Source organism: Acinonyx jubatus, chromosome A3, assembly GCF_027475565.1.
Source record: "Acinonyx jubatus isolate Ajub_Pintada_27869175 chromosome A3, VMU_Ajub_asm_v1.0, whole genome shotgun sequence".
NCBI lineage: Eukaryota > Metazoa > Chordata > Mammalia > Carnivora > Felidae > Acinonyx > Acinonyx jubatus.
The window spans coordinates 100,795,053-100,814,089 of record NC_069388.1 but is presented as its reverse complement, the minus strand read 5'-3'; the positions used below and the strand labels follow the sequence as shown (position 1 = coordinate 100,814,089).

General features: G+C 44.9%; 1 protein-coding gene and 1 non-coding gene across 4 annotated transcripts in view; both read left to right on the top strand.

Annotated features, from left to right (window-relative positions):
• CHCHD5 (coiled-coil-helix-coiled-coil-helix domain containing 5) overlaps window positions 1-19,037 on the top strand; it is a 43,753-nt gene that overhangs the window by 1,377 nt on the left and 23,339 nt on the right. For 2 of the 3 annotated variants that reach the window (XR_003412435.2, XR_003412434.2), the window contains exons 3-5: window positions 72-237; window positions 8,216-8,374; window positions 8,747-9,057. Coding sequence is in view for 1 of the 3 variants with exons in the window: in XM_015073400.3 (XP_014928886.2) it covers window positions 72-237; window positions 3,098-3,121 (190 nt within the window). In the remaining 2 variants the exon portion in view is untranslated. Of the gene's footprint in view, window positions 1-71; window positions 238-3,097; window positions 3,557-8,215; window positions 8,375-8,746; window positions 9,058-19,037 lie in introns of those variants that run through there. The other variant, XM_015073400.3, reaches the window with a different exon arrangement.
• On the top strand, window positions 7,132-7,204 carry TRNAK-CUU (transfer RNA lysine (anticodon CUU)). Its single transcript has one exon. It is a non-coding gene; the product is annotated as a tRNA-Lys (tRNA).

The following is a 19,037-nucleotide window of genomic DNA, read 5'->3' as shown; positions in this document are numbered from 1 at the left end:
TGGCGGGAGGCAGGGGGCGAGGTGGGCAGTGGAATGGAAGTCTGAATGCCTGAAATGCCCTACCTCCACAGCCCAATCATCCGGCAGATCCGCCAGGCCTGTGCTGAGCCTTTTGAGGCCTTTGAGGAGTGTCTTCGACAGAATGAGGCAGCAGTGGGCAACTGTGCAGAGCACGTGCGCCGCTTCCTGCAGTGTGCTGACCAGGTGCAGCCACCACGCTCACCCTCGAATGTAGAGGTGAGGCAGGGGCTTATCAGTTCTAGTTGCTCTGACTAAAGACCTGGGAGTTATCCCCAGCCCCACCCTACCCCCACACAGACCTGCACTGTGTGCATCCAGAATCCAGAACAGGATCATTTCTTGCCCCTTCCCATAGCCCCTGCTTTAGTCCAGCCACTTTCCTGACCTGTTCACCTCCAGGATCCCTGCTCCAGCCTTTTCCTTGGTCTCCCTGAATCTCGTCTTACTTGCCTCCATACAGTGGCCAGAGAGAGCATAGAGGAACTAAAAATGAATCACATTACATGTTTGCTTAGAGCTCTTCAATAGCTTCCCATTCACATTGAGAACAAAATCCCAGGTCCTTGCTGGGTTCTCTGTGTTCTTCCTCAGGCTTCCTTACCTGCTCTCTGTTCCCTTCCTCACTGCCCCTCAGCTGTACTGGGATGGGGGTGGGGGGGTAAGTCTTACTCTCTTTAATGAATATAGTACATAAACAGATATGCAGTATAACTATGGTATTAAAATTTTGTGGGTGACTGCAATTAAAAAAAATGTCTATAAAGACCTCATGGGGAGCAATAATAAAAACAAAGTTGAGGGGTGCCTGGGTGGCTTAGTTGGTTACGCATCCAACTTCAGCTCAGGTCATGATCATGCGGTTTGTGAGTTTGAGCCCTGCATCGGGCTCTGTGGTGACAGCTTGGAGCCTGGAGCCTGCTTCAGATTCTGTATCTCCCTCTCTCTCTGCCCCTTCCCTGTTCTCTCTCTCTCTCTCTCTCTCTCTCAAAAATAAATAAATGTTTAAAAAAACAAAGTTGAGAAACACTACTTTAGATGTTCACTGTCTCCCCCCACTGGATGGACTGAGCTCCTAAGACAAAAGTCACATTTTGTACCACCTCCCTCTTAACACCCTCTCATTTGGGCCTCCATGGCTCTGTATTATCCCTTTTAATCTATTCTCTCTGATGATTCCAGAGCAGTCCCAGAGGAAATCTGACCATGTTCTGCTTCCCTTAAAAAACTTTTCCATGACTCCTCATTTCCACCAGGCCAGATCTCAGTTCTGGAACAGCTTATAGGTCCCTGCATGGTGTGGACTCTGGCCCCACCACTCCCTACTTTCCATCTCAAGCTCTGCGTTCCAGCCCCAGTGAACGCGCATTATTCGAGTGCATGCATGTCTGTCCTGCTGGCAGGCTGTTACCCAACTGTTTCCTTCTGCCTGGACTGCCCTTCTAGGCCACCTGGCTACTTGCTATTCCAACTTAGATATCACCTCCCTCTGGAAATCTCCCATGCTGGCCTATCCCCATCCCCAGGCACCCATGGTCTCTGAGCTCCCTCCATCATGGCTTATATCTTACTGCCTTGTCACTGCTTCATTCCTATTGCCTGTTGCAGAGAAGTTCTTGGCTAAAGGTTGAGATACCTTTCTGACAGGCCCTGTAGTCCTTGTTTTGTTTTGTTTTGTTTTGTTTTGTTTTGTTTCATTTTGATAAGGCAGCAATAAATGAAAAGTTCAGGCCCTAACAGCCGACACTAGCACGACTTTTAATTGTTTTTTTTTTAATGAATATAATTTATTGTCAAATTGGCTTCTATACAACACCCAGTGCTCATCCCAACAGTGCCCTCCTCATTGCCCATCACCTACTTTCCCTCTCCCCCACACTCCCACCCTGCTTCAGTTGTTCTCTGTATTTAAGAGTCTCTTGTGGTTTGCCTCCCTTCCTCTGTGTTTGTAACTATTTTTTTGTCCCTTTCCCCCATGGTCTTCTGTTCAGTTTCTCAAGATCCACATATGAGTGAAAACATATATCTGTCCTTTCCTGACTGACTTAATTCACTCAGCATAATACCTTCCAGTTCCATCCACGTTGCTGCCAATGGCAGGATTTCATTCTTTCTCATTGCCAAGTAGTATTCCATTGTATATATAAACCACATCTTCTTTATCAGGACTTTTAATTCTTAGAAAATATTTAGTAATTTCATACCGTTCACATAGTTTCTTAGTCTATATGTTGGTCATACGTTAGCATTGGTTTTGTTTTTTTTTTTTTTTTCCGAGTTGTTTGGGCATGTGAACAGTAAAGACCTCACCTTCCCATCTTAGGGCTAGTTGTTCCCTTCCTACATAAGCAGCCAGCCTCTCCCTGGTCTTCCCTGTGGCCATCCTGCCCCGCCCCACAAGTCTGCTCTCCCCTGGCGGCCAGAGGAACTTGTAAAAATGGCAATTAGGTCACATCTCTCCCCTTTACAGCCTTGTCATAGCTCCTCAGTGCACTCAGAATAATTACCACCACACCTGCTCCTCCTCCCCATCCTCCTTCTGGGTAATGGCATCCCAGGTGCAGCTTTCCCCACCTGATTGCGGGCAGCGAGATGCCAGTCTCTATTCTCTGCTCTGCAAAGTGGCAAACATGTAGCCAGTCTCATCTCAGAAAACATGATATAAGGACGTCTTATGTTCATGTAGCTGACAGAAGTGCTACCTCTACCTCCCCCTCCACACACCCTGATTTACTTTTCTTCGTAGAACTTACCCAGTTGACATATTTTTAGTTGTTTGTTTGTTTGTTGTCTGTCTCTTCCTCGAGTTAGAGATTTGTGCCTGCTTCATTCAGTGCCCTGTAACAACGTTACTGAGGAGGTGCTCAGTAAATATAGTAAATGGAGCCTTCCCTGCTCCCAGTGACAATTCACTGTGTCTCACGCGTTCACATGGCAGATGGCATGGTCCTCACTTAATACTTTCCCCCTCCAGACTGTGGACTTGGCAAGGGCAGCCTCTGCTGCAATCTCCCCGGTGGTGGTCCCAGGGCCGGGCACAAAGTAGGTGCTAGTAGATGTTGATGTGTTTTTTCTATAGGCACAGCCGCTTCCTGCCTCCTGAGGACTCTTTGAGCCATAGGAAAACTAGACGTGAGTGGCCACTTGATGCCCCCACCCCTGAAGAGTGGCCAGGTGAAGTCATGAAGACCCTGGATGTGGGTCTTGCTTCTCTGGACAGCAGGACTTACAATAAATAAAGACTCTATATACCGGGCTTTGATTCCTGCCTTCAGCACCTGAGGGGCCCCTGGAGAGCTGGCTGGGCAGAAACCCTGCTCCTCTGTTCCCCAGCTTCACTTAGTGTGCCAAAGAAGGACGTGTTCACCAGGGTTAAGCTCACTCCTCTTCTTCCCTTGTTAACTCTGCCAACGGCCACTTCCTGTCTCCTGCACAGACATGGGAAAAGGCTCTCTCTCCCTTCCACTTTAGCATTTACCAAGTCTTTATTGAGTGTTTACCTGAGGCTTGGAGGGCAATAAATATCACACTTCTTTTCCTTCTGAGTTTTGAGCCAGTTGTGTGATAGACATGCACACTAGGCGATAGGGCTAAAAATACTGGCTTTATTATTGAAAACGGCTGCATTGTGGAATGTGGCTTAGAGTCTGCTGCCCTGGACTTCTGCCTTCGTTTGTGTTCTTCCAGAGTCCAACCCTGAGAACCGGAGAGCAGATAGTATATTTGGAATGCGTGATTCCAGAAGCATTTGAAAGGGAGTGGGGAGGTGAGACAGGAAGGCAGCCAATAAAAGGTGCATTATCAGGCCAGTCACCACCGTGGTCAGTGGGCTCAATCCAAGGGGCAAGGAAGTTGGGCTATAGATCATCAACTCCCCATCTGTCACTGGGGCTGTTGCCATGGGTGTTGACCATCTAGCACCTCTGCCTACCCCATGTGTTGTCATGTGCCCTGCCATCAAAAAAGCCCTGAGCGGAGAGTAGTGGAGAATCAAGTAAGCATTCAGGGCCCAGAAGAATGCTGAGTGGATGTGGGCAGGGACCAGCAATGGCTGCTGCAGCTCCTGAGCATTTCTCCTCAGGAGTCCGTGTTCTGTGGGCCCAGCTATTTGATTACACGCTCCCCAGCAGGGGCATGTCCTAAAGGACAGAAGGCAGACAGACACGTATGTAGGAGAAAGAACCCCAGGTGCCTAGTTGGTGTGCCCAGGACCTGCAGCCAGATTCATTCAGACATGTCGCTTCCCCCTGTGGGTGACTCCAGACTTCCAGAAATTAGAAGTGACTGACCAGTGATGACTGGACTGACTATTTGAAGCCTAAGTCTTGTGCTCTGGCTTGGAAAAATGAGCTAGAGTGTCTCCTCAGGATTTGATCGTTAAGACAAAGAAAGTTGTCACTTGGCTTGGGAGCTGAGGTGGAAGTCCTGCCATCAGGGTTGCAAGAGCTAACAGATGCCAGGAAGCCCAAAGCAGGGAAAACCCAGGTAGAGGGAGGACTGTGATTAGCTTCTGTGGTCCCTAAAAGGGCTGCTTGGGTCCTGCTGGCTTTCTGTTCGCAGCTCCAGTTTTCTTGGGCTGTGGATTGAGTCCTCAGATTCTTTGTATTCAGCCAACCCCACTTTGCCTGGGTAAGCTTGAGTGGGGTTCTGCTCCATGTAGCTAAAGGAACTGTGATAAGAACAGACAAAACAGGTCGAGACTATGTAGAACCTCTCAAAGTGGCCTCTCTCCCAATAGGCTAGACCAGCTTCCTTATCTGGTGGTATCAAGAGTCCAAGAGAGCAAAAATGGAACCGTCACAGTCCGTTTTTACCACTTTCTGTTGGTCAATGCAAGTCACGAGGTCAACCCAGGTTAAAGGGGTAGGAGACTCCGCCTCTTGATGGCATTTGGCTGCAAGGAATTTTGCCCACATTTAAACTACCATAGGAACTTTACTAGTTTCTATTCCTGTGGTGAATTGCGTTTAGGAATTTTTCACATGATCTAAAATTTCAAACTGCCATAAAGTTGTTCATAATAACCTCATATAATCTTTTTAATGTCTATAGAATCTGCAGTGAAAGCTGCTTTCTCATTTCTGACATTGGTTATTTGTACCCTCTTTGTTTTCTACTTATTCAGTCTTGATTAGTTTACCAATTTTAATCTACACAGAATTTACTTTTGGCTTTGTCGATGTTCTTTGTGTTGTGTATTTGTTTTTAATTTAATTATCTTCTTTATAATTACCTTTTTTGGATTTAATTTTGTTTTCTACCTTTTAAAGTTTATCTTTCTGAGAGGGAGAGTACGTGTGTGCGCACGAACACACACACACACACACACACACACACACACACACACACACACACAGCAAATGAGGGAGGGGCAGAGAGAGAGAATCCCAAGCAGGCTCTGCACTTTCAGCACTGAGCCCAACGTGGGGCTCATGAATGGTGACATTATGACCTGAGCTGAAATCAGGAGTCAGTCACTTATCTGACTGAGCCATCCAGGCACCCCTGTTTTCTACCTTTTTGAAATGGAAGCTTAGCTCACTGAATTTTAGCCTTTTTTTTCTTTAATGTTTATTTTTGAGAGAGAGTACAAGCGGGGGAGGGACGGAGAGAGAAAGACACAGAATCTGAAGCAGGCTCCAGGCTCTGAGCTGTCAGCACAGAGCCCAATGCGGGGCTCGAAATCACGAACGGTGAGATCATGACCTAAGCCGAAGTTAGATGCTTAACCAACTGAGCCACCCAGACACCTCATCTTTCTTCTTTTCTAATGTATGTATTTAAATTTCCCACAAAGCAAGCCTTTCTGTTTTGCATTTTTCATTGATCCCAGCTTATTTAGAAATTTAAAACTGTATTTTTAAATTCCTAAGCATATGGGGATTTTTCTAGTTATCTTGCCTAATTGCAATTGGGCTGGGAACACATTTTATATGGTTTCAATCTTTTGAAATATGTTGAGACTTTATGGCTTGGCATAGGGTCAGCTTTTGTTAATGTGCCATCTGTGCTTGGATCATAATCCTTGGTTTATGATGCACTATCTTAGGTTGGGTTCCCCCAGAAATAGACTTTGAGGCAAGGCATTGGGAGATGACCCCAGAAAGCACTGGTAAGGCTGAGGGAAGTGAAACAGGAAGGGAAAGCAGTACATCAAGGCTGCATTATCAAGCAGATTATCACTGGGCAACTGCTTAATTCTCTGGGGAACTCTGGGAAACAGTGGAGAACATACCTTCCCACTCAAGAGGTGGGGGGTATTTATACACTAACCCCCATCAGTCATTTAGTTCAGGGTCACTTAGGGGACTGGAGTTTCAAATTCCCTGCTGCTTCCTGTTTGTCAGATACAGAGGCAGAGTGGACTTTGGTGGAGAGAAAGCTCTCTAGCAAAGAGCAGCTGCCTCAGTGCAGTTCACTTCAGTGGTAGCCACCCTGTGGCCATTCATTACAATGGCCACCACCCATTGCCACAGCCGCCATTGCCCCAGCCTGTCACGGCTGCCTTAACAGCAGCCACCATCATCTCAACTTCCTTTGCTGCCTGTCGCTGCTGCTGCCATCCGTCACTGCATCCTGTCACAATTGCCATTGGTGGAGGTATTGCAATAACAGGAATGCTTTCAGAATGCTTGACTCAGTTCACAAAGAATGACTACCTTCAACCAAGTAGGCCACCTAGAAGTGGTGGGCATGAAGGCTGGGAGTATTGAGAACAGTGTGGGGAGGGACAGGTGGCGGTGTATGGGGACGTGTGCAGATGCTGAAGTGGTTGAGTGAGCCGATGACCCTCAGGATTCTGAGGAGGCAGAAAATGGCAGTCAAGGGAGTGCAGAGGTGAGGAGGTAGGGTTTGTTAAGCAGAAAGCAGATGTTCAGCAATCTCCACTTCACCTTGGTGGTTGAACTGAGGATCTGTGCTTGCCTTCGAATATACTGACTTTGTTGATAAAGTCATCAGAATAAGAAATAAGTATTTCAGTCAGTACTTCCCTTCAGTGGGCAAGCAAGCACCTTATTTATGCTGTGAAAAGCTTTCAGTCAGAATATGCACAAATAGAACCAGATTCTCTAAGGAAGTTTATAACCCTGAAAGAAAGCAAGTTGGCAGGGCACCTGGCTGGCTCAGTTGGTAAAGCATGTGACTCTTGATCTCAAGGTCATGGGTTCAAACCCCATGTTGGGCATAAAGCTTTAAAAAAAAAAGAAAGAAAGAAAGAAAAAAAAAAAGCCAGCTGGCTTCTACCATAAAGTATGCTGCTTTTAAAAAGTCTGAGCCCACACCCTACAGCAATTAAATCAGAATGTCTTAGGGTGAGACCCAGACTTTGGTATTAAAAAATATATACCAAGGGGCACCTGGCTGGCTCAATCAGTAGAGCATGTGACTCTTGATCTCTGGGTTATGGATTCAAGCCCCATGTTGGGCATGAAGCCTACTTTAAAAAAATGTATATACTGATTTGAAAATCTATTTCAATGTGCAGGCAAGGATGAGAAGTGCTGTCCTAGTGGAATTTCTCAATTTTGGTTGACTGTGTTTTATAATATTAACGTGCTTGGAATTAAGGTTTGAAAGCTGTTGAGCCTATCTGGAAGCCCCTGATGACACAGAGAGCTGACGAGTGTCACAGTAGTCTTTCTTTTTTAACCCAATAAATATTTGCCAGTGAGGTGGTGACGTGAAACAAGGTCAGACCCAAATAATTTGAATCCCTTCTTCCTTCTCTGATGGGCCAGACATTATGGGATGCATGGTATGTCAGGTCAGCTGGACAGAAGGAAAGAGTGTCACTTTGAAAAGTATTAAGAAGCGGCAAAAGCGTCAAGGATGTGGGGCACCTGGGTGGCTCAGTCGGTTGTGTGGCCGACTTCAGCTCAGGTCATGATCTCACGGCTTGTGAGTTTGAGCCCCGCATCGAGATTTGCGCTGACAGCTTGGAGCCTGGAGCCTGCCTCAGATTCTGTGTCCCTCTCTTGCTCTGCTCCTCCCCCACTCATACTCTGTCTCTCTCTCTCTCTCAAGAATAAAAAAAAATAAATAAATAAAAATGCCAAGGACATAGACAAGATTGTGTAACAAAGGGATCTGCCCTCCTGAGGCTCCCAAGGGCAGATGCCTGGACGGTTGATGGAGCTGCTCTTGCTGCAGAGTGTGGGCAGATAGTCTAGTCCAAGGCAAATCTCGTACTTTCCAGGAGAAGCCACTGAGAATAACACCAGGACTGTGGAGGAGCAGTGCACGGTGCTGGTGAGAAAAAGGGGTAAATGCAGACCAGAAAATGAAGACCAGAACAACCCCAAGCATCTGTACCCAGCAGAGCACAAGTCCCATGGAACCAGGCCCAGGCAAACGTGTATGTTCTTAAGATACATAAATGAATGTTCATTTATTTTGAGAGAGAGAGAGAGAGTACACATAAGCATGAGTGGGGGAGGGAGAGAGAGAGAATCCCAAGCGGGCCCTGTGCTGACAGAGGGTTCAATATGAGTTGAGTTTGGGGCTCACTCCCATGAATCATGCGATATGACCTGAGCCAAAATCAAGACGTGGACACTTAACTGACTAAGCCACCCAGGCACCCCTTTAAATGAAAGACTTTAAAAAAGAGAATGTAAACCCAATAGTACTGATTAAAAAGCAAATTATCTAGGTTGAAGAAAAAATAACGACATATTTTTTTCTTCTGACAATACGGTAAGTTTGCTTTTTCTCTTTCCTTTTACAGTAAGAATTCTCTAAACTGCCTGCAGTCTTGAGGACATTCTTCTTTTCTTCTATGTGGTGGTGAAACCGAAAATCCTAATTATTCCATGATCAGTGCTTTTGTCAAGAGGATACTGAGCTTGATGTCATCACATCGGACTGACACCAGGAATTAGTGCGATGTGGGCTTGCTGAGCCGCGCGTCAAAGCAGATTTTACGTGATGAAGTAAAAGCGATCAAGTAAAAAAAAAAATCTCATTAAATACTTCTGTGAATTTTGAGGAAATGGAAATGTGACCAAAATGCACATTATGAACACCTCGATGTCACAGGTAAGTAAATTACATCTCTGTTTCAGCAATGTTGTACAGAAGATGTCCAGGATGTCTAACAAGTAAGGTCTTTTCATTTTCCTTGCTAAGAAACAGAGACTGAATGGGGTGGGTTGCATGCCCGCCAAATATGCAGAGAAATATGGAAAGTCTAGTTTGTCTTTGGATAAAGGATCAGCAATCTTCTACGTCTTCTGTGATTGCATTGCAGTAGTCATAGGAGTTGAGAAAGTTGATTGAAACTCCATTTTTCGAATCGAAGTACCTGAGAGCTAGGGGGCACATTTGTTGTTGCTGCCACGCTGCAGTGGACTAACTATAGGAAGACTAACTATAGCATGAATAACTAACTACAGGAAGACCTGACAGAATCGGTTTTGCACCCTCAGGGGCCAACACATCTGTTTCCAGAATTTCCCCCTTTTGTTAGCCCACAGGACATTTGAGCTGCACTATCTGAATCTGGAAATGTGCAATATCTGAATCCTTAAGGGGAAGGATACTGTGTGATAATGCCTGCTTGTTTGTGTGGTGTGCCCACCCCAGTTCAGTGGCGGCTAGTTTCCACTGAGCATTGGTGTCTTTGGGGGAGACCGAAAAGCCCCCATTTTTGATAGATTTAGAAGTCCTCGCCCGTCTTATCTTGAACTTGTGAGATTCAGTCTCCGTGGGTGCTTTCATGTCTGCGCACCGTGCACGAGCTCACATTCCTTTCTGCGCAGTTGCTTTCCTAATCCAGTTCTACGCATCCTCCCATTTGTCATTCACCTGCCTCAATCACTGGATCTGTGTTTCAGTGACATCTGTGTCATGCTGGTGTTGTTACGTAATCATTCTCATTTTCATTGTCTGAACTCCTAGAAAACACAGTCACGCTACTCAAAGTGCTAAAAGTTAGACTAGTGTGGTCTCTCTAGAGAGCACAACAGTTAACCCACAGTCGAAGACAAACTGTTGGCGCACCCGGGGGGCTCTGTTGCTTGGGCGTCTAACTCTTGATTTCAGCTCAGGTCATGATCTCAAGGTTTGTGGGATTGGGCCTGGTGTCTGGCTCTGCATTGACAGTGCGAAGCCTTCTTGAGATTGATTCTTTCTCTCCCTCTCTCTCTCTGCCCCTCTCCACACGTGCACATGCTCTCTCTCTCTCTCTCTCTCTGAAAGATAAATGCACATTAAAAAAAAAAGACTATTAACACACAACTACAGTGCTCCTCAGCTGCACACATAAGTCCCATCATTCAGAGTGATGTGGCCATGTATGATTCATTATTTTGAGTCACAAAATATAGAGCAGGGGTGGGGTGGGGTGGGGACAGCAAAAGCAACTATGGAAAGTAGTCAACTTCTGAAGTTCAGTCTCCACTCAGACTTTTCTCCCAAACTCCACGCTTGCAATCAACTGCCTACCCAGTGTCTCTATTTTGATGTCTTGAAACTTCTCAGCCTTACCAAGTTCAGACCTGAGCCCCCGATGCTGCTCCTAGAACCACTCCACCTTCAGCCTTCCCTAATTCATGTGGTTCCATTCTTCCAGCTCTTCAGGCCGGCTTGGAAGGCTCCTTGATTCCTGTTTTCTCAGCAGCCAGTGCGGTAGGAGATCCTGTTGGCCCCGTCTTCAAACAGAGCCACACTTCCTGTTACCAAATCCAGCACCAGCCACTGTCACTGTCCCTGGGTTTCTGCAGCAGCCTCCTCCCTGCTCTCCCAATTTCTACTCAGCTCCCACCCCTGGGCAGGTTCTTAGTACGATGACCACAGGGATCCCTTTGAATATGTAAGTCAGAATAGGGGCGCCTGGGTGGCTCAGTCAGTTGACCTTCTGACTTCGGCTCAGGTCATTATCTCAAGGTTTGTGAGTCTGAGCCCCACGTCGGGCTCTGTACTTTCAGCACAGAACTTCAGATCCTCTGTGCCCCCTCTCTCTGCTCCCCCATGCACGCATGCACACTCTCTCTCTCAAAAATAAATAAACGTTAAAAAATTGCTTTAAAATATGTAAGTCAGAATAGATGTCACTTCTCTAAAACTGCCAAGGCACGTCATGTTACTCAGAGCAAAAGCCAAAGTCCTTACACTCACCTCTAAAACCTGTGTGATCTGGGCACCCTCCTCATCATTACTTCTGACCTCGTTTCCTTCCAGGTTCCCGGCCACATGGAATTCTTCCTGCTCTTTGAACACTGCAGACTTGGCCCTGCCTCAGGGACTTTGCATAATTGTTTCACTGGAAAACTTCTCCCAGATAAACATGTGACTGTCACCTCTAGGTCTTTTCTCAGATGTCACCTTCTTTCTGTCCGACTTAGCATAGACACCTACCTCTTACCCTGAACTTCTTCACCCCATCGCCTCTTTTCATATAAGGCACTTATTTATTGGGCTTACTGTTTATTGTCTGTCTCGTCCACCAGAATGGGGCAAGAATTTTTGTCTCATTTGTTCCCTGGTATATTCAATGCATTTAGAATAGTGTCTAGTACAGGGGTGCCTGGGTGGCGCAGTCGGTTAAGCGTCCAACTTCAGCCAGGTCACGATCTCGCGGTCCGTGAGTTCAAGCCCCGCGTCAGACTCTGGGCTGATGGCTCAGAGCCTGGAGCCTGTTTCCGATTCTGTGTCTCCCTCTCTCTCTGCCCCTCCCCTGTTCATGCTCTGTCTCTCTCTGTCCCAAAAATAAATAAACGTTGAAAAAAAATTTTTTTTTAAAAGAATAGTGTCTAGTACATAGTAGGTGCTCAATAAGTGTTTTAGAATGAATGAAGAAGGTGGTCACCATCCTCTGTTTGGATTATATCCTGGGAAGTGCAACTGTAGTTGTTGTGAGGTACAGGGTCCCCAGAATAGTGGTGAGGGTGGGCTGAGGTCAGGGGCCTAGTGGTCACCTGCAGCTATGTCTCACCTCCTGCCCTAAATGGTGCTAGCCAGGTTGATCAAGGTTGCAGCATTGTCTGGGGAAGAAGGTTCAGAGGAAATATAAGTATTAGAAGACAATCAGATCCCTCAAAGGTGGTCAGATAAGCGGAGTGATGGCAGAAGGTTGTGCTAGGTTGGGTGGTAGAGAATGCCCTTTGAGAAGATGACGTTTGTTTGTTTTTTAAATATTTATTTTTGCGAGGGATGAGGAGGGGCAGAGGCAGAGGGCGGCGGTGGGGGGGGGGGGTGCGGGGCACAGAGGCTCCAAAGCAGGCTCTCCACTGGCAGCAGAGAGCCCAATGTGGGGCTCGAACTCAGGAACCCTGAGATTAAGACCTGTGCTGAAGTTGGATGAGTAACTGACTGAGCCACCCAGGTGCCCGGAGAAGATGACATTTGAGCAAAGGACTTGGTGACAGGTCCTGGGTGTGGGGTCAAATCCTAGTTAGGAGGGGGTGAGGCAGCAATGGGATATGGCAAGTTTATTTCTCTGCTCGACAAGTAATGCTCTAGAGCTCAGAGTCCTCCATGTGACCTTCTGTACCCATTGAGCAGATGAAGGAAGAGAGAGAGCTTGAGGACCACAGGGAGAGTTTTTAGGGGCCAGCTCTAGCCGTGCTGCTGTACATCACTACTGCCATCAACCAGAACTCAGCCCTGCTTCAGCACAAGGCATGCCGGGAAATGTGGCCTACCTGTGTGCTCCAGAGGAAAAGTGAGTGAGCACTCGGCCTCGTCTCTGCCACACTAGAGACCTTGCACAATTCGGGGCGGATACTCAGTGCAAAACACATGGAGCAAGGGGCATCCACTGGTGTGGATGAAGGAGATGTGTGGCCTAGAGCAGCCTTCCTGGAAGGGAATGTCTTGCTCCATCTATCAGAATTTATGCGACAGAAACGTGCGTACAAACATGAATGTACAGGAAAGACCTTGCAGTATAGTTTTTAATAATGAATAGTTGGAAACATTGGACAAATAATGGTTTTTCTATAAAATGGGATACATATAATAATTTAGAAATGAAGATAGATCTCATATGATCATTTGAACATATGTCTAGCGAAATGCAAATTATAATATCTCAGAATATTCATACACCAATTTTAAAAATAAGTAATACTTGCATGTGGTCCCAAATTCCAAAGGTACAAAAGGCTGTGCATTGCACAGTCTTTGCTCGTGCTTTGGGTCACTGAGTTCCTGTCTTTGCAGGCACCTAGTGCTGCCAGTTGCTTGTATCTCCTTGTAAAACATCTTACACATACACCAGCAAACGCATTTATATGGGGGCACACTCCCCCATATATATGTCTGTGTATTTTTATTGCCCCCTTTTTTATACAAATGCTAACTTACTACACATGTTCTTCTGCACCTTCCTTTTATCACTTAAAGATTTAACTTGGCAACCATTCCATATCACTACATAAATAATTCTCTCGTTCTTTTTATGGCTTCATCATATTTCCATATATGGATATACAAAAGGAATTACTTTTAAAAATAAGTATTTTACATAGAACTGTATAAAAGGTATCCTCAAACTTCATAGCTCTTGCAGAAGTCAAATGACGTCCATGTGGTTATACTTTTTCCGTCCTCATCCCTGCAGCTCTGGACGGCTGACCCCTGACAAGGACTCTCTCCTTGATCAAATTTTAATCAGGTTCCTCTGGGCCTCTCTTTGACTAAATCTCAGCTTTGACCCCCCCCATCCTGTGTCTGGCCTTCCCAGCCCAGTCTCAGCAAAGAATTCTATGAAGTCGGTTTAGTGAGAATCTCCTCACCTTTGATATCTACTCAAATTCCTCACACCCTACCTTTGATTCTTGGTAAAGGCAAGAATTGTTGATGTCCCCTCTTAGTAATTTTCCATCCACCGACACTCTGTTGGCTGCACATTCCCACTTGGCCTTGGATTCAGAGTTGAGCCAGATCTTGCTCCCCGGTTGCCATATCCCTATTGCAATAGCCCGAATAAAGTCTTCCTTACTGTTTTAACAAGCGTCAGATGATCTTTTCTTTAACTGCCCTACTACTTTCTTGAACCCCTTCTTCCTTTGTCTTTCTTCACACACACTCTGCAGGTCTCCTCCTCCTTCTCTGGCTGTTCCTCCTCCTTCTCCCACCCAGCCATCATGTGGTGGTATTTTTCAAGGCCTAAACCCCATCTCTTCTATTCTCTACTCTCTGCAGTGATCTCATTCATTATAGAGCATATTAAATCACTGGCTCGTAGATAGTTATCACTAGCCCAGGCCCCTGCTGTGGGCTTTCACTTGACTGCATAGACTTTTCCTTAGATTTCTTTTTTTTTTTCCTTAGATTTCTTGACGGGAACACTCAGCCCCAAGCTGTCTTCCCAAGCTTGTAATTTCCCTCGGCCGCCACGCTCTCTTTTGCTACAGCGTCGTGGACCCTGGGCCCGGGGTGCTTTTGCTCTCGATGGCTCAGTGTGCTCAGTTAATTGCTACTCATCATTCAGACCTGAGCTCAGTCAGTCCAGAGCCCCTCAGAGTCTTCCCTGTCCCTGCCCTCTTCACAGGCCCAGATTCCACTTCTGTGTGTTTTCATAGCAATACCTAAACCTCTCATTCATGACCTCCCTTGAAAAAGGAAACATCAGCCAGATCTGGGTTGAGAGATACCATGTGAAGTGACTGTTTTGGACTCTTCAAAAACATCAGTATCATGAAAGAAAATACCCACGGAACAGTGCTTGATTAAAAGAGACTGAAGAGATATCACCCTTGTGCGGGCAGTCTCTCAAAGCCATTATTTGGACAGTTGGGGACATTTGAATAAGGACTGGATATTGGATAAAAGTATTGAAGAAATGTTAAGTGTCTTGGGTTTGATAATGATATTGAGTTAACATAGAAGAATGTCCTTCTTGGGAGATACATGTTGAAGTGTGTAGGGTTGAAGTCTCATAACTTACTCTCAAGCAGTTCAGGAAAAAAATGTGTGTTTATATATCCCTATACCTATATCTAAGTTTAGATATGTGCCTATACCTATCCTTCATATACATGTATATTTATACATAAGTACATGTATATATACGTGTTACATATAAACAGGTATCTACAGCTATATCTGTCTAGAAAGAACAAATATGGAAAAAGGCTGAGAATTGATGAATCAAGGTGAAGGGTATGCTGTACTGTCCTTGCAGCATTTTGTAGGTTTGAAATTTTCCAAAATAAAAAGTTGGGGGGAAATGAATGATCACATAAAGTACAAGAAGCGTTGGAGAAGAACTTCTTGATGACTGTTGTTCAGGCCATCATCATCCTCTTTTTTTTTTTAATTTTTTTTTCAGTTTATTTATTCATTTCGAGGGGGAGAAGGGCAGAGAGTGAGGGGGCAGGGAAAGGGAGAGAATCGTAAGCAGACTCGGCACTGTCAGTGTGGAGCCCAATGCGGGGCTCAAACTCACGAAACGTGAGATCATGACTTGAGCTGAAACCAAGAGTCAGACGTTTAACCGACTGAGCCACCCAGTCGCCCCTATCATCCTCTTTGTTTTTAGCTACAGTCCAGAAAAATTGCTTTTTCTAAAAAAAAAAAAAGAAAAAGAGAAAGAAAAAAAAAATCTAAGACACAATATAAAGTACAATCCAACTGATAACACCTTAACTTAAATGGCTCAACATCATTGCAATCCAGGAGCCTTACAAACTCTGGATAACATCATTTTCTTAATCAAATATTCCAACTCTCTACTTGGCCAAGTACCACTCACACATTCGTCTTTCAAAAAGAAATTAAAAGGAAAAAGATTTGGTGGCATTATTGTTGCTGCCCAGTATCTTAAGCCTTGACTGTATACAATTCCCCTTTTGTTCATTTTATTTTACTTATTTATTTTTATTATTATGTTTATTTTGAGAGACACAGAGAGAGAGACAGAGGGAGAGAGTGAGTGGGGGAGGGGCAGAGAGAGAGGGAGACACAGAATCGGAAGCAGGCTCCAGGCTCTGAGCTGCCAGCACAGAGCTCGACGCGGGACTCAAACCCATGAGTGTGAGATCATGACCTGAGTCGAAGTTGGACTCTCAACCGACTGAGCCACCCAGGCGCCCCTCGTTTTGCTCATTTTAAAGATGAAACAAGGACTCTGTTAATCTTGTGCTAGTCTTGTCTGGGGAGGGACAATGCTTCACCCTTGCTGTGATCCCTCACACGGTTCCCATTTTCTGCATATGCAACCATTTACTCAGATGCAGATCCTGTAGCTTACATCATGTCATGTTTATGAGCTCTGCACACTGGTTGCATCCTTCAGGCTTTTAATTCCTTGCAGTTCACCCCTACAGTTTCTTGAACCATTGCGTGTAAAGAAGAGAGTTGGTTTTCTTCTTTTTGTTGTGAAGGGATTACCCACTCCCCACCCCTTGACTGCCATAGCACTGAATGGAGAATTCAACCTTCTTTCCCAACAAGATAGGAAAGGGGGAAGGCATGATAATAGGAGGACAGAAATACCACGTTTTTTTTACCCACCAAATTAAAATTTTATATTTCCGCTTTTTCTGATCAGATGCCTGTCCTCTATTCAATTGTATGTATGTACCTGTGACAGATCTTAATTTAACTTTTAAGTGTTCCTTGAGAATTTGGGAATTGTATGACAGCATTTTATTAATGTCCTCTAAGTCCGAAATTTTCATTAGAGGATGTTGGTTTTTGTCTCTCATGAATTTATGGATTCACATCATGCACAGGAAAAAATTATGTGGATGTTCTTCCTCATGGGGAGATGCCTTTCCTGCCCCTGCCACCCAGGCTGCCATGTGCATGGGGCTTTCCTAGGCATCAAGGTCACCTTGATTTGGAGAAATGCCAGAGGTGGAAGCATCAGCTGGGCCATGCTTTCATTCTACTTGTCTACATTTGATTGAAGTCCAAGAAAATTTCAGTTCATGGAGAAGACATCTCATAATCTGTGTTCATGGAGAATAACACCAAGTGGAATCACCTTGCAACATGGCCTTCCCCCCACCTGCATTTTCACATAAAGGGGTCAGATTTCCAGAAGAGTAAGTCTGCCTATTGTTTTTAAACCACTTTAAACTCATTGTCTTGGTAATGTCCCCAGCCCTGAAGAGAGGCTGAAAGTCCACCTCAACTTGAGCAGATAGTGACCTGGTCTCATTAACTTCCTTTGGGAGAGCTGTTCTCTTACTTCCCATTTAAACCATAGATCCTGAGGCACTGGGTGACTCAGTCCCTTAAGCGTCTGACATCAGCCCAGGTCATGATCTCACAGTTCGTGAGTTTGAGCCCTGCATCAGGCTCTGTGCTGACAGCTCAGAGCTGGAGCCTGCCTCGGATTATGTGTCTCCCTCTTTCTTTGCCCCTCTCCTGCTCATGCTCTGTCTCTCAGTCTCTCAAAAACAAATAAATGTTAAAAAAAATTCTTTTTTAATACAAAATAAACCATAGGTCTTATCCAGCATTTTCTACCTACCAGATTTGGCAAGGGGAAAAAAAAAGAGATTAATTGCTTAGATCACAAAGCAGAGTTAGGCAGCTACCAGCTGGCCCCCAACATTCGCAACCAAGGCAAGAGTGTAACAGAGGCCCTGCACCAATACATCCAATATTTACAAAGTCAAAGTGACAAGATGCTAAGTGAAATATGTCTTATCCTCCTCCCATGATAAACACATATTTACATTAACAGAATCAAAAAACATGTATAGGGTGCCTGGGTGACTCAGTCACTTAAGCATCCGACTTCAGCTCAGGTCATGATCTCATGGTTCATGAGTTCAAGGCCCTCATGGGGCTCTCGCACAGAGCCAGCTTTGGATCCTCTGTCTTCCTCTATCTTTGCTCCTCCTCAGGTCACATGTAGGTGCATGCACTTCCTCTCTCTCTCTAAAATAAATAAACATTAAAAAAAACACCCCAATGTATAAAGCTGTGGCTATAGACGATAAAAGTTGACAGCATATCATAGGTGACTCCATTTAACATTTACTGCTCATGTCTGGGTGATTGATGATGGTTGGAGGAATAATAAAGACAAGTAGAATTCAGATTTATTAAATATTTTGTTAAATTATTTTTTGCCTTCATTTCAGCAAAATCCCTGACTTGTTAAAATCAGGATTTTTACTGAATTTGAGAAGAAGCAAGAAACTGGGTTCTAAGTGGGTGCTTTTCACTCTTGTGAAATACATTGTTACGCAAGAACCCATGGTAGTCACGGTATCATACATTTCTGGTGGGAATGTAAAATGGTGCCACTGCTTCAGAAAACAGCCTGGCACTTCCTCAGAAAATTAAACATGGAGTTACCATATGACCCAGCAATTCCCCTCCTAGGTATATTCCACCCGAAAGAGTTTAAAACACATGTTCACACAAAAGTTTGTGCAAGAGTGTTCATAACAACATTATTCATAATAGCGCAACAGTGGGAAAAACCCAAGTATTTATCAACTGATGAATAGACAAACAGAATGAGCTATCTCTGTATGATGGAATATTATTCAGCCGTAAATAACAAGGGGTGAGGGGCACCTGGGTGGCTCAGTCGGTTGGGCGTTCGACTTCGGCTCAGGTCATGATTTTGCGGTCCGTGAGTTTGAGCCCCGCTTTGGGCTCTGTGCTGACAGCTCAGAGCCTGGAGCCTGTTTCAGATTCTGTGTCTCCCTCTCTCTCTGACCCTCCCCCATTCATGCTCTGTCTCTCCCTGTCTCAAAAATAAATAAACGTTAAAACAAAATTTAAATAACAAGGGGTGAAATACTGCTACATGCTACAACATGGATGAACCTTGAACACATCATGTTAAGTAACAGGAGGTGGTCACAAAGGACTATATACTGTATGATTCCATTTATATGAAATGGCCGGAGAATAGGCAAATCCAGAGACAGAAAAGTAGATTCATGGTTGCCAGGAACTAAAGTGAGGGAGGAACGGGGAGCAAATGTTCATGAATGTAGGGTTTCTTTTTGTGTGTTTGTTTTGTTTTCCCTTTTTTTTAAATTGTTTTAAATGCTTCAAGTTTTTATTTAAATTCAAGTTAGTTAAAAGTACAGGGTTTC